Below are 15,795 nucleotides of genomic sequence, written 5' to 3' on the forward strand. Positions count from 1 at the left end.
GTGGGACAACCTGATCACCTTGTAACCTCTCCAGCGCTTAGAACATAGTAAGCGCTTAAAAAATGCCATCGTTCATATTATTAATCCCGGCTCCACCATTTGTCGACTGGGACCTTGGACAAGACACTTCACATTGCTCTGTGCCTCAGTTCCCCCTCCTGTAAAATGGGGATTCAGACTGCACCCCATTTGGGACAGGGACTGTGTCCAACCTGATGAGCTTGTATCTACCCCAGTGCTTGGTACAATCCCTGACACACGGCAAGCGCTTCACAAATACCGTTAAAGAAAGAAAGAAAGGGAAAGGACTAGAGCACAGCTTTCCCTCTGAGGCAGCTTGAGTTTGTAGCCTTCTACCAGCCTAGCTTGGGGCATGGGTCTGAGGACAGGGAGGGAATGCGGGCATAAACTATACGAGAGGCAGGTGATGGACATGCTGACTTGTACTTCCCAAGCGCTTAGTACAGTGCTCTGCACAGAGTAAGCGCTCAATAAATACGATTGAATGGATGCTGACTTCAGTCTGAACTCTCCTGCCAGGAGAAAGCCAGGGCCGCCAACTTTGGAACCTGAGGAGAAGCAGCATGGCCTAATAGATAGAGCACGGCCTTAGGTTCTCATCCTGGTTTCCACTGCTTGTCTGCTGTGTGACTTCGGGCAATTCACTTCACTTCTCTGGGCCTCAGTCCCCTCAACTGTAAAATGGAGGTTAAGACTGGGAACCCAATGTGGGACAGGAATTGTGCCTAACCCTATTTGCCTGTATCCTCCCCTGCAGCGATGAGTACAGTGCGTGGCACACAGTAAGTGCTTAAATACCACAATTACTATTATTATTATTATAATTAGAGTCCAGTCTGTCCTCGCAGCTACCCCTACCCCCTTCCTCCACCTCCCCATCTCCTCCACCCCTCCCTCTGCCTCTCTCCTTTCTCCTCTACACTTAGTCCCTTCCTCCCAATCCTCCTTGCCCCACCTCTGCCTCCCCATCTCCTTTCCATCCACGGAGTAGCAGCGTGGCTCCGTGGAAAGAGCACAGGCTTTGGAGTCAGAGGTTCAAATTCCGGCTCTGCCAATTGTCAGCTGTGTGACTTTGGGCAAGCCACTTCACTATGCCTCAGTTACCTCATCTGTAAAATGGGGATTAATAATAATAATAATGATGGCATTTAAGTGCTTACTATGTGCAAAGCACTATTCTAAGCACTGAGCATTGTTCTAAGCGCTGAGAGCCCCCCGTGGGACAACCTGATCACCTTGTAACCTCTCCGGTGCTTAGAACAGTGCTTTGCACATAGTAAGCGCTTAATAAATGCCATCATTATTATTATTATAAAGATTTCTGGGATACAAGTCGCAACGTGGCCATTCAACCTACAGTTCTGCTTTTCCCCCACCAGGAGGAGGTTGCATCCCCATTTTACATTTTTAAGCAAACCTAAGATAGTGTGTTCTCATTTCTTCATGTAATCAATCGATGGTATTTATTGAGCGCTTCCTATGTGCAAAGCACTGTACTAAGCTCTTGGGAGAGTACAGTCCAACAGAATCAGCAGACTCCCTAATCAAAACTAAAACAATAACCATAGCATTACTCATCGCAAGGGGAAGCGAACCTCACTGCAGAATGTCTTCTGGAGCCCAGATGCTGTTTTCTCCAAGCTGGTGAGGTACTTTTCCATTCCTCTCCCCACCGTCTCCCGGACGTAAGCTCATCCTCTAGACTGTAAACTCGCTGCGGGTGGAGCATGTCTCCCACTCCATTCTACTCTACTCTCCCAGTGGTGATGATGGCATTTATTAAGCACTTACTATGTGCAAAGCACTGTTCTAAGCGCTGGGGAGGTTACAAGGTGACCAGGTTGCCCCACAGTCCTAATCCCCATTTTACAGATGAGGTAAATGAGGCACGAGAAGTGCCTCCTTCTCTGCCCCCTCCTTCCTCTCCCCCTAGTCCCCCTTCCCATCCCCCCGTCCTTACCTCCTTCCCCTCCCCACAGCACCTGTAGATATGTTTGTACATATTTATTACTCTATTTTACTTGTACATATTTATTCTATTTATTTGGTTTATATGTTTTGTTGTCTGTCTCCCCCTTCTAGACTGTGAGCCCACTGTTGGGTAGGACCGTCTCTATATGTTGCCAACTTGTCTTCCCAAGCGCTTAGTACGGTGCTCTGCACACAGTAAGCGCTCAATAAATACGATTGAATCAATGAATGAATGAAGGGACTTGCCCAAAGTCACAAAGCTGACAATTGGCGGAGCCGGGATTTGAACCCATGACCTCTGACGCCAAAGCCCGTGCTCTTTCCACTGAGCCACGCTGCACGCTGCTTCCCAAGCACTTAGTACAGTGCCCCGCACAAAGTAAGCGCTCAATAAATACCACTGATCACACCAGCCCTTGTCTGAGCGTCATCTATGGCGAGGGGCACGACGAGCCAACAAAATTACTTCCCGACCAGCGGCCAACGCGTCCCCGGCAGTTCTCCCCTGGACGGAGCCCAGGATGACGGGACCGAGATTCAGGCCCAAGGCGTCATTAGCAAGAAAGTATCGCCTCTTTCTCCGGACCGCGTTTCCCCCACGGGAAACGGCGGGGTTTCTGACCTTGTGCAGTTCCACGGGGGTGGGGGCCGCCATCTCCTGCTGCTTCATCTTCCTCAGGGCCACGGACTTCCTGCCCACGTCCGAAGGCAGGGTGTTGCTCCGCGCGGGCTGGGCGTAGTGAGGCCGCGCGCTGCCCGGCTCCTGGAAGCTGGCCTGGCGCTCCAGCGGGCCGCGCACCGGCAGCGCCTCGGGGTCCAGGCTCACCGTGCTCCCGGACATCATGGTCGCCTGCAGTGTCGACACAGGGAAGCCTGGGACTCGGGAAAGGGCCGCTCGCACACAGAAGCGCCCTTCCCCCCGGGCCCACGCCCAATCCATCCATCGATCCAGCCGTCCTTCGATCCATCCATCCAGTCATCCATCTACCAATTCATCCGTCCGTCCTGCCACCCTTCCACCAACCCAAACGTCCATCCATCCACCCATCGCTTCAGGGCACAGCGGAAGGCCGGGGAATGGATAAGCCAACAGGCCGTGCTACCCAAATGGGGAGACAGTTGGTGAGGGGCAGAGTCCCCACCACCTCCTGGAGATAAAGCCCGAAAGCCGTGAGGTCGCTAGAGTTCCAGTGAGCCCTCCCTGGCAGTTCGGACATTAAAGCCGGACTCGACGGTGTGACGTTTCCTTCTGGGAACGACCGTCGATGACTGAAGATGAACAGAAGGGCTACTGTCACGTCTGGCAGCCACCAAGCAGAGGTGACACTATCTCCTAATGCCAAAAGAAGGGACTGGGGAGGAGAAAACCATCTAGAGGTCCAGTATGCTCCGCTCCCTGGGGGACAGGCCACTTGAACAAAACCGTAGTTTAAAAGTGGGGCTGTGTCCATCCGGGACCACCCAGGTGACCATTCAGCTCCAGTGTCTTAGAGTTAACAATAATAATAATTACTGAGGTATTTGTTAAGCCCTTACTATGTGCACTAAGCGCTGGCGGGGCCAAATACAAGAAAATCAGTTTGGTCACAGTTCCTGTCCCACAGGGGGCTCACACTCTTACTCCCCATTTTACAGATGAGGGAACCGAGGCCCAGAGAAGTGAAGCGACTTGCCCCAGATCACAGAACAGACGAGTGGCGGAGCCAGGATTAGAACCCGAGACCTTCTGACTCCCAAGCCCTCTCCGCTAGAGTTGTGGGCGGGGGTCTCTTCGAGGTCCCCTCAGCAGCCGATTTCAATACTGAAACGAGGGACGGGCTAACGGAAAGAAGGATGGCTGTTCTATGTTTTGGAAAAATTTCACTTGACCAGAAGGGGCAATGCCAATTTAGGTCTCCCAGGGGCCAGGATCTGTTAGCCACCTCCGCGACCTTGAACTGAGCCCTGAGAAATCCAAACCAAAGTCAAGAAGCCTCGTGCCGGGCGGAGCTATGGAGGACAGAAAACGGACACATTTCCTTTACGCTCCTCTTGGCGGGTACACATTCGTGAGAAACCCGGTGACCCTCCAGGCATGCAGCAGGGGGGAGAAGCGACATGATCCAAGAGCGAGGAATTACTTAGAATGGCCGAGGTTTTCCCCAGCTGTGCTATTCGCATTCCTTACGGTCACTAAAGGACTCCATCCAACGCCCAAATGAAAATGAGATTCTGCCAGTTTAGCGGCTCGGGACATTCAAGAGAACATAAAAGGAACCGTTCTAGCACCCTCCGGGGCCACGCTGGGAAAACGCTGGAATCGTCTTAATCGTTTTGCTTCGAGGAGCCGCCCCCCCCCGCAACCCGCACGGACCCTCCAATTGACGGTGCCTCCGGGCCGGATTTGCCACGAGCGGTCAGAGGTGACGGGATATTCGACCGCTTGCAGAAGGAAATACGGCTCAGCCGGGAATGCCAGCTGACGGGAATTCCTCTTATGTTCCCCTTAACAGCCGACGGGATGTCCGCCCCAGGTCCGCCCCGCATCATGCCGGGGGGAAACGGGAGGAAGCAGCCGCGTCGGGGGCGCGGGAGGTTGGCGGGAAGAAGCGACGAGGCTGCCGGGAAACCCTCCTCCCGCCCGGACGCAAACGCCACGTGTGCAGTCCGCGTTAGCCGTGTCCGACGGCAGAAGCTGCAAGGCACGGGCCTCGGGGTCGGGGCGGTGGAAACGGGTCGGGGGTGGGAGGGGGACTCCATGGTTTCAACCGTGTTTCTGACACAGCCGGAAGGCTCTCCGGAGGGTGGGACGAGGGCGGGGAGAGGCAGCTTCACAAGCAAAAATATAAACAGAAAGGGTAGGTACCAAGAGAGTCACGTTTCGCAAATACAGACGCCTGTCGGCTTTCTCCTGTGGAAAGGGGTTAAAGTCGTTCAATGAACTGGTGCGACTGAGGCAATCTGAAGAGCAACTGAAGAGAGGGGACGGGCAGGCGGCTAACGGATTACCTCCAGTTCCCGCAGTATTCCCGACTGGCCGCAGGTTTCGAGGTCTTCCAGCGCTTGGGACCAGAAGTTCTCCTCCTGCTCCCCCTCGGCGCCGTCCGGGGGTCCGGCCGAGCTGCGGGGAAAAAAGGGCGGAGGGGTCAGGCCCGCAGCGGCTCCGGGGATTGACTTGGTGGGTGGATGCCATCACAAACGACCAACGGTTCGGCTCGGGAGCTAAGCCATCGCTTGGGACCCCGAGAGGTTCACAGCCCGGCCCTGACACTGAACCATCTGGAGGCAAGTCGGGTGACCAGGGGTTGGGGCTATTATTAATATATAATTGTAATTATTATGGCATTTGTAAAGTGCTTACTATGCGCCGAGCACCGTTCTCAGCGCTGGGGTTCTAATCCCAGCTCCGCCACATGTCTGTTGTGCGACCTTGGGCAAGTCACTTAACTTCTCTGAGCCTCAGTTACCTCATCTGGAAAATGGGGATTGAGAATGGGAGCCCCAAGTGGGGCAACCCAATCACCTTGTATCCCCCCCGGCGCTTAGAACAGTGCTTCGCACATAGTAAGCGCTTAACAAACGCCATCATTATTATTATTATTTTGACTCGCGGGTCCGTGCTGTAGCCACGAGGCCACGCCGCTTCTCCTTCGGGTCATCATCAATTGTATTTATTGAGCGCTTACTATGTGCAGAGCACTGTACTTAGCACTTGGGAAGTACAAATTGGCAACATATAGAGACAGTCCCTACCCAACAGTGGGCTCACAGTCTAAAAGGGGGAGACAGAGAACAAAACCAAACATACTAACAAAATAAAATAGAATAGATATGTACAAGTAAAATAAATAGAGTAATAAATGTGTACAAACATATATACATATATACAGGTGCTATGGGGAAGGGAAAGAGGTAAGATGGGGTGATGGAGACGGGGACGAAGGGGAGAGGAAGGAAGGGGCTCAGTCTGGGAAGGCCTCCTGGAGGAGGTGAGCTCTCAGTAGGGCCTTGAAGGGAGGAAGAGAGCTAGCTTGGCGGATGGGCAGAGGGATTGGGGGCATTCCAGGCCCGGGGGAGGACGTGGGCCGGGGGTCGATGGCAGGACAGGCAAGAACGAGGTACGGTGAGGAGATTAGTGGTGGAGGAGCGGAGGGTGCGGGCTGGGCTGGAGAAGGAAAGAAGGGAGGTGAGGTAGGAGGGGGCGAGGGGATGGACAGCCTTGAAGCCCAGGGTGGGTCCCTTCGGCTTTAACAACGGCAGCTGCAGGAAGGGGGCTGGACAAGCAGGTGGCAAGAGCCGAGCACCTTTCAGACCCCGGGAGATTTTAGACAACTGGAGGGGACGCGGAAGCACGTGGGCTTCCTGGATTCCATTTTTCCGTTCAAACGGTGGGATCAGGTGTCCTCTCTATTTCCAAAATCCCTACGTGGTGGTCAGACCGGGCCACGGGACAGCACCTGGAGAGGAGCCAAGGGAGCCCGGTTCTCAATTCCCGCCCTGGGCTTTGCCGAAGGAGCACGATGCTCTGAGCACGAACACTGAGAAGCAGCCTGGCTCAGTGGTTAAGACGTGAGGCTGGGGTCAGAGGCACCTGGGTTCTAATCCCAGTTCTGCCACGTCTGCTGTGTGACCTTGGGCAAGTCACCTCCCTTCTCTGTGTCTCAGTTATCTCATTTGTCAAATTCATTCATTCAACCGTATTTATTCATTGTCGGATTTATTGAGTGCTTACTGTGTGCAGAGCACTGTACTAAGCGCTTGGGAAGTCCAAGTGGGCAACATGTAGAGACGGTCCCTACCCAACAGCGGGCTCACAGGCTAGAAGGGGGAGACAGAGAACAAAACATCTTAACAAAATAAAATAAATATGTACATATAAAATAAATATGTACAAACATATATACAGGTGCTGTGGGGAGGGGAAGGAGGTAAGGTTGGGGGGACGGGGAGGGAAATTCAGACTGAGACTCTAAGCCTCACGAGGGACAGGGATCGTATCCACCCCAGTGCTTAGTACAGTGCCTGGCACATAGTAAGCGCTTAACAAATACCCCAATTATTATTATTATCATGATTATAACCACCATTTTACAGACGAGGTAACAGGCGCAGAGCAGTGAGGTGACTTTTTACAATGTTTAGAAAATGTCCACTGTTTTAAACTTGGACACATTCAAGATTGAAAACACACTTCTTGGGCCCTATGTTTTTAAGATTATGAGTGGAACAGAGACCACCTCTAGTTCCCACCTGGGTATTGCTTGCTGTGGGCAGGGAATGTGTCTGTTAGATTATTATTCATTCACTCATCCAATTGTATTTATTGAGCGCTTACTGTGTGCAGAGCACTGTACTGAGCGCTTGGGAAGTACAAGTTAGACCATACTCTTGCCCCAGGTCACACGACGGAGCCGGGATTAGACCCCAGGTCCTGGACCGCTCGGCCCCTTCTGGTCTCCAGACGAAGGCATCACATACGTAAATGTCTGTCTTTCCTATCTGAAGCCCCCGCTGATGGGGTAGGACCGCCCAGGCAATGCCCTCACCCGCTGGCGGAAGGTCTTCTCCACTGGTGGTCGTTCACGCCCCGGTCCTGGTACGTCTGGCTCCTCGGCTTGGGCACCGGAGACGCCCCGTCCCTCAGCTTCGGGCTTCTCCATTCGTGGGCGCTGAAGCTGTATCCCGACGCCTGGAAGCCGCAGCCTGAAAAAGTCATCCATCCATCAATCCGTCAGTCCAACGACTGCTTTTGCGGAGTGCTTTCTGTGCGCAGAACACTCATTCATTCAATCCTATTTATTGAAAGCTTACCGTGTGCAGAGCACTGCACTAAACAGTACTAGAACAGTGCTTTGCACATAGTAAGCACTTAACAAATGCCATCATATATGCCTGTATATATATGTGTATATATATATATATATATATATATATATTTATTTTACTTGTATATATCTACTCTATTTTGTTAGTATGTTTGGTTTTGTTCTCTGTCTCCCCCTTTTAGACTGTGAGCCCACTGTTGGGTAGGGACTGTCTCTATATGTTGCCAACTTGTACTTCCCAAAGCACTTAGTACAGTGCTCTGCACACAGTAAGCGCTCAATAAATACGATTGATTGATTGATCATTATTATTACAATAAACAGACACATTCCCTGCCCACAATGAGCCTGGAGCACTGGACTTAGTGCTTGGGAGAGGGCAAGACCACAACAGAATGGAAACACTCCCTGCCCACAACGAGCTTACGGTCTAGGGGCTTAAATTAGAGCCTGCCTGTGTTCGGGGAGGAATCCCGTCTTCACAACATGCCAGCTTGTGTGGCCGTGGGCAAGGCTTTCAACTTCTCGAGGCCTCAGTTTCCTCATCTGTCCAATGGGGGTGAATTCTTCTTCCCAGTTTCATTGGGAGCCCCACAGGGGGACAGGGACTGATTCCGATCTGATTAGCAAGTAACTACTCCAGTACAAAGCTCATTGTAAGCGCTTATTAAGTAACCCAATTATCATTATTATTACTGGAAGGCTTTAATAGTCAATGCTGAGAAGCACTGTGGCCTAGTGGATTCATTCATTCATTCAATCGTATTTATTGAGCGCTTACTGTGTGCAGAGCACTGTACTAAGCACTTGGGAAGTAGGATGGACCTCCGTCAAAAAACCCTGGGTTATAATCTTGGCTCCACCACTTTTCTGTTGAGTGTGACCATGGGCCAGTCACTTACTTCTCTGGGCCTCAGTTACGTCATCTGTACACTGGAGATTAAGACCGTGGGCCCCACAGAATAATCTATTATTCTTAATACAGAGCTTAGTACAGTGCCTGGCACGTAGTAAGCGCTTAACAAATATCATTAAAAAAAAAAGAATCAAACAGCAGTCAGTCTGATGATGCGTTAGCTGAACGGGGTGGAAGCAGACCTATTTTTCACCTGTGAAATCTCCAAAGATCACACAGCTACTATGGAAAGTGGCAATGCGCCAGTCTCAGGGTTTGGGGTTTTATTTTTTGTTTCGTTTTGGTATTTGTTAAGTGCTTACTGTGTGTCAAGCACTGTTTTAATTGCTGGGATAGATACAAGCTAATCAGGCCAGATACAGGCCTGTCTCACATGGAGCTCTCGGTGAAGTAGAATAATAAAAATAATAATAATGATAATGGTATTTGTGCCAGGTAGATGCACATCATTAGCAAAATAAAAAGAATAGTAAATACGTACTAAAAGTATTCCAATGGCCGTTAACACTGTCCAAATATTTCCTAACATAGTGTTGTGATGACCCAGCCAAGAGGAAAAAGTCTCAATTGTATTTTCAACACAGTCTTATAGATGTCTCTTAAATATCTGATGCAGAAAGAAATATTTGATACCACCAGCATCTGAATCTTCCTTGCCCCATAGCAGGGCACTGGAGAATTTATTTCATTCATTCATTCAATCGTATTTATGGAGCGCTTACTGTGTGCAGAGCACTGTACGAAGTGTTTGGGAAGTACAAGTTGGCAACATCTAGAGCCGGTCCCTACCCAACAGGGGGCTCACAGTCTAGAAGGGGGAGACAGACAATAAAACAAAACATATTAACAAAATAAAATAAAATAAATATGTACAAATAAAATAGAGTAATAAATATGTACATATTCATTCATTCATTCAATCGCATTTATCGAGCGCTTACTGTGTGCAGAGCACTGTACTAAGCGCTTGGGAAGTACAAATTGGCAACATATAGAGACGGTCCCTACCCAACAGCGGGCTCACAGTCTAGAAGGGGGAGACAGACAACAAAACATACTAACAAAACAAAATAAATGGAATAAACATGTACATATAAAATAGAGTAATAAATCTGTACAAACATATTCATTCATTCATTCAGTCGTATTTATTGAGCGCTTACTGTGTGCAGAGCACTGGACTAAGCGCTTGGGAAGTACAAGCTGGCAACATCTAGAGATGGTCCCTACCCAACAGCGGGCTCACAGTCTAGAAGGGGGAGACAGACAACAAAACATATTAACAAAATAAAATAAATGGAATAAATATGTACAAATAAAATAGAGTAATCAATACGTACAAACATATTCATTCAGTCGTATTTATTGAGCGCTTACTGTGTGCAGAGCACTGGACTAAGCGCTTGGGAAGTACAAGCTGGCAACATATAGAGACGGTCCCTACCCAACAGCAGGCTCACAGTCTAGAAGGGGGAGACAGACAACAAAACAAAACATATTAACAAAATAAAATAGATAGAATAAATATGTACAAATAAAATAGAGTAATAAATACGTACATATTCATTCATTCAATCGCATTTATTGAGTGCTTACTGTGTGCAGAGCACTGTACTAAGCACTTGGGAAGTACAAGTTGGCAACATTATAGAGACGGTCCCTACCCAACAGTGGGCTCACAGTCTAGAAGGGGGAGACAGACAACAAAACAAAACATATTAACAAAATAAAATAAATGGGATAAATATGTACAAATAAAATAGAGTAATAAATATGTACATATTCATTCATTCAATCGCATTTATTGAGTGCTTACTGTGTGCAGAGCACTGTACTAAGCACTTGGGAAGTACAAGTTGGCAACATTATAGAGATGGTCCCTACCCAACAACGGGCTCACAGTCTAGAAGGGGGAAACAGACAACAAAACATAGTAACAAAATAAAATAAATAGAATAAATATGTACAAATAAAATAGAGTAATAAATACGTACATATATGGACATATTTTAGACTGTGAGCCCGCTGTTGGGTAGGGACTGTCTCTATATGTTGCCAACTTGTACTTCACAAGCGCTTAGTACAGTGCTCTGCACACAGTAAGTGCTCAATAAATACGATTGATTGATTCATTGATATATACATGTGCTGTGGGGAGGGGAAGGAGGTAAGGCGGGGAGGATGGGGAGGGGGAGGAGGCGGAGAGGAAGGAGTCAGTCACAACAGGTCACCAATAATAATAACAATAATGGCATTTATTAAGCACTTACTATGTGCACTATTCTAAGCGCTGGGGAGGTTACAAGGTGATCAGCTTGTCCCAAGGGGGGCTCACAGTCTCAATCCCCATTTTCCAGATGAGGTCACTGAGGCCCAGAGAAGTGAAGTGACTTCCCCAGAGTCGCCCAGCTGGCAAGCGGCGGAGCCGGGATTTGAACCCACGACCTCGGACTCCAAAGCCCGGGCTCCACCCGCTGAGCCGCACTGCCGACCGAGCAGTTGGGTCGGGGGCCCCCGGGCGTTACCTGGGCTGCCGTAGCCGGCTTCGATGGCGGAGCCGTCCCACGAGTCGACGGCGCTGTCCACGCTGGGTACCGTGGTGGGGGTGGAGGAGGAGTAAAGGTCGGGCAGCTTGCCCGCTTTCAGGGAGGCAGACGTGCCATCCTCCGGGTCGCTCAGCTCGCTCAAATGACCAGGAAGGGGGAGCTTCTTGGGGCTCGAGGCCGAATGGGCTAGAATCACAGGACATCAATCAATCAATCAATCGTATTTATGGAGCGCTTACTGTGTGCAGAGCACTGGACTAAGCGCTTGGGAAGTCCAAGTTGGCAACATCTAGAGACGGTCCCTACCCAACAGTGGGCTCGCAGTCTAGAAGGGGGAGACAGAGAACAAAACCAAACGTACTAACAAAATAAAATAGAATAGATACGAACAAGTAAAATAGAGTAATCAATCAATCAATCGTATTTATGGAGCGCTTACTGTGTGCAGAGCACTGCACTAAGCACTTGGGAAGTCCAAGTTGGCAACATCTAGAGACGGTCCCTACCCAACAGTGGGCTCACAATCTAGAAGGGGGAGGCAGAGAACGAAACCAAACATATTAACAAAATAAAATAAATAGGATAGATATGTACAAGTAAAATAGAGTAATCAATCAATCGTATTTATTGAGCGCTTACTGTGTGCAGAGCACTGTACTAAGCGCTTGGGAAGTCCAAGTTGGCAACATCTAGAGACGGTCCCTACCCAACAGTGGGCTCACAGTCTAAAAGGGGGAGACAGAGAACAAAACCAAACATGCTAACAAAATAAATAGAATAGATATGTACAAGTAAAATAAATAGAGTAATAAATATGTACAAACATACATACATATATACAGGTGCTGTGGGGAAGGGAAGGAAGTAAGACGGGGGGATGGAGACAGAGGCAAGGGGGAGAGGAAGGACGGGAGGAAAGAGGAGAGGAAAGAGAACCTACTCAGGAGAGCTCACCTCCTCCAGGAGGCCTTCCCAGACTGAGCCTCCTCCTTCCTCTCCCCCTCCTCCCCCCCCGCCTTACCTTCTTCCCTTCCCCACAGCACCTGTATATATGTTTGGATGGATTTATTACTCTATTTAACTTGTACATATCTATTCTATTTATTTTATTTTGTTAATATGTTTGGTTTATTTTGTTAATATGTTTGGTTTTGTTCTCCGTCTCCCCCTTCTAGACTGTGAGCCCACTGTTGGGTAGGGACCGTCTCTATGTGTTGCCAACTTGGACTTCCCAAGCACTTAGTACAGTGCTCTGCACACAGTAAGCGCTCAACAAATACAATTGATTGATTCTCCCTTGGCAATCTCCCTTTGCTGAGGACCAACTCTATTAGACTCTCCCAGCACTCAGTACATAGTCACTGCTCAGGAAATACCACTGTTATAATGATGGCATTTATTAAGCGCTTGCTATGCACAAAGCACTGTTCTAAGCGCTGGGGGGGGGGGGGTTACGAGGTGATCAGGTTGTCCCATGGGGGGCTCACAGTCTTAATCCCCATTTTACAGGTGAGGTCACTGAGGCACAGAGAAGTGAAGTGACTTGCCCGAAGTCACACAGCTGACGATTGGTGAAGCTGGGGTTTGAATCCACGACCTCTGACTCCAAAGCCTGGGCTCTTTCCACTCAGCCACGCATAGGCTTTCACTGTCTTAAACCCTCATTTCCCCTCCTTCCCTTCCCTTTTGTGTCACCCATATGCAATTGGGACCTTGAGACCGTAAATACCATAAATGCCATAAATAATGGTATTTGCTAAGCACTTACTATGTGCCGAGCACCGTTCTATGCCCTGGGATAGATACAAGGTGATCAGGTTGTCCCACATGGGGCTCACAGTCTTAATCCCCATTTTCCAGATGAGGTCACTGAGGCACAGAGAACCAGTTGAGGCACAGAGAAGTGAAGTGACTTGCCCTAAGTCACACAGCTGGGATGAGAACCCACAACCCCGGGCTCTTTCCACTAAGCCACGCTGTTAAGCACTTACTGTGTACCAGGCACTGTCCTAAACGCCGGGGTAGATACAAGCTAATCGGGTTGGACACAGTACATGTCCCACAGGGGGCTCACGGCTTTATAATAATAATAATGATAATAATAATAATAATAATAATAATGGCATTTGTTAAGCGCTTACTATGTGCTGAGCACTGTTCTAAGCGCTGGGATAGATACAAGGTGATCAGGTTGTCCCACGTGGGGCTCACTGTCTTCATCCTCATTTTACAGATGGGGTAACTGAGGCCCAGAGAAGAGAAGTGACTTGCCCAAAGTCACACAGCAGACAAGTGGCGGAGCCGGGATTTGAACCCACGAGCTCTGACTCCAAAGTCCGTGTTCTTTCCACTGAGCCATGCTGCTTTCATTTTTAGACTGCGAGCCCACTGTTGGGTAGGGGCTGTCTCTATATGTTGCCAACTTGGACTTCCCAAGCGCTTAATACAGTGCTCTGCACACAGTAAGCGCTCGATAAATACGATTGATTGATTGATCCATCCGATTTTACATCCCCATAAAGCAACGTTTGACACACAGTAAGCGCTCAACGGAGACCGTGAAAGACGATGGCAACAAACCAAAAAATTAAAAAGCAGCCCCAGGGCTCCTCACCATCAGTTTGCTTTTTGATCTTCAGGGTGACCGTCTCTCCCGCCATCTGTAACAAGTGGATGGCTTCGCTCAGAGGCTTCCCTTTCAGGCTGCTGCTGTTTATGGCCAGGATGCGATCGCCGACGTGGATCGCTCCGGTCCTGAAACGACAAACGGTAACCATGGGAAACACTCCGGCCTCTGCCCCGGCCCACCTCGGATCGATTCCCCGGCAGGGAATGGTGGTAGTAGCTGTACGGATTTAGTGCTCAGTAATAGTAGTAGTAGTAGTAGCAATGATTAGGCGCTTACTTGTACTAGATGCTGGGGAAAAATAAATATACGGTAAAGAGTTTATCCATGGACCCTTAAGAATACAAGCTCCTTTGTGGGCAGGGAATGTGTCTATCATTTATTAATAATAATAATAATGGCAATGATTAGGCGCTTACTTGTACTAGATGCTGGGAAAAAAAATATCCACGGACCCTTAAGAATACAAGCTCCTTGTGGGCAGGGAATGTGTCTATCATTTATTAATAATAATAATGGCAATGATTAGGCGCTTACTTGTACTAGATGCTGGGAAAAAAAATATACGGTAAAGAGTTTATCCATGGACCCTTAAGAATACAAGCTCCTTTGTGGGCAGGGAATGTGTCTATCATTTATTAATAATAATAATAATAATCATGGCAATGATTAGGCGCTTACTTGTACTAGATGCTGGGGAAAAAAATATACAGTAAAGAGTTTATCCATGGACCCTTAAGAACACAAGCTCCTTGTGGGCAGGGAATGTGTCTATCATTTATTAATAATAATAATAATGGCAATGATTAGGCGCTTACGTGTACTAGATGCTGGGAAAAAAAATATCCACGGACCCTTAAGAATACAAGCTCCTTGTGGGCAGGGAATGTGTCTATCATTTATTAATAATAATAATAATGGCAATGATTAGGCGCTTACTTGTACTAGATGCTGGGGAAAAAAAATATACGGTAAAGAGTTTATCCATGGACCCTTAAGAATACAAGCTCCTTGTGGGCAGGGAATGTGTCTATTATTTATTAATAATAATAATAATGGCAATGATTAGGCGCTTACTTGTACTAGATGCTGGGGAAAAAAATATACAGTAAAGAGTTTATCCATGGACCCTTAAGAATACAAGCTCCTTGTGGGCAGGGAATGTGTCTATCATTTATTAATAATAATAATAATGGCAATGATTAGGTGCTTACTTGTACTAGATGCTGGAAAAAAAATATACGGTAAAGAGTTTATCCATGGACCCTTAAGAATACAAGCTCCTTGTGGGCAGGGAATGTGTCTATCATTTATTAATAATAATACTAATGGCATTTATTAAGTGCATACTATGCTCAAAGCCCTGTTCTAAGCGCTGGGGAGGTTACACGGTGGTCAGGTTCTCCCACAGGGGGCTCACAATCTTAATCCCCATTTTACAGATGAGGTAACTGAGGCACTGAGAATTAATTAATGATGGCATTTATTAAGCGCTTACTATGTGCAGAGCACTGTTCTAAGCACTGGGGAATTTACAAGGTGATCAGGTTGTCCCACAGGGGGCTCGTAATCTTAGTCCCCATTTTACAGATGAGGTAACTGAGGCACAGAGAATTAATTAATGATGGCATTTATTAAGTGCTTACTATGTGCAGAGCACTGTTCTAAGCGCTGGGTAATTTACAAGGTGATCAGATTGTCCCACTGGGGGCTCACAGTCTTAATCCCCATTTTACAGATAAGGGAACTGAGGCAGAGAGAATAAATAAATAAACTAATGATGGCATTTATTAAGCGCTTACTATGTGCAAAGCCCTGTTCTAAGCGCTGGGGAGGTTACACGGTGGTCAAGTTGTCCCACAGGGGACTCACAATCTTAATCCCCATTTTACAGATGAGGTAACTGAGGCA

The 15,795-nt window shown here is 48.2% G+C and overlaps 1 protein-coding gene across 7 annotated transcripts in view; it reads right to left on the reverse strand.

Moving 5' to 3' along the window:
* Positions 1–15,795, reverse strand: part of GRIP1 (glutamate receptor interacting protein 1) — a 337,553-nt gene that overhangs the window by 7,369 nt on the left and 314,389 nt on the right. For 4 of the 7 annotated variants that reach the window (XM_038756956.1, XM_038756959.1, XM_038756955.1 and 1 more), the window contains 6 exons: positions 13,873–14,012; positions 11,238–11,444; positions 7,518–7,674; positions 4,981–5,092; positions 4,838–4,882; positions 2,615–2,842 (listed from right to left, as the gene is read on the reverse strand). In XM_038756956.1, coding sequence (XP_038612884.1) covers positions 2,615–2,842; positions 4,838–4,882; positions 4,981–5,092; positions 7,518–7,674; positions 11,238–11,444; positions 13,873–14,012 — 889 coding nt within the window. The remainder of the gene's footprint in view (positions 1–2,614; positions 2,843–4,837; positions 4,883–4,980; positions 5,093–7,517; positions 7,675–11,237; positions 11,445–13,872; positions 14,013–15,795) is intronic. The other 3 variants (XM_038756957.1, XM_038756961.1, XM_038756960.1) reach the window with 1 other exon arrangement.

This window comes from Tachyglossus aculeatus, chromosome 14 (genome assembly GCF_015852505.1).
Source record: "Tachyglossus aculeatus isolate mTacAcu1 chromosome 14, mTacAcu1.pri, whole genome shotgun sequence".
Taxonomy (NCBI): domain Eukaryota; kingdom Metazoa; phylum Chordata; class Mammalia; order Monotremata; family Tachyglossidae; genus Tachyglossus; species Tachyglossus aculeatus.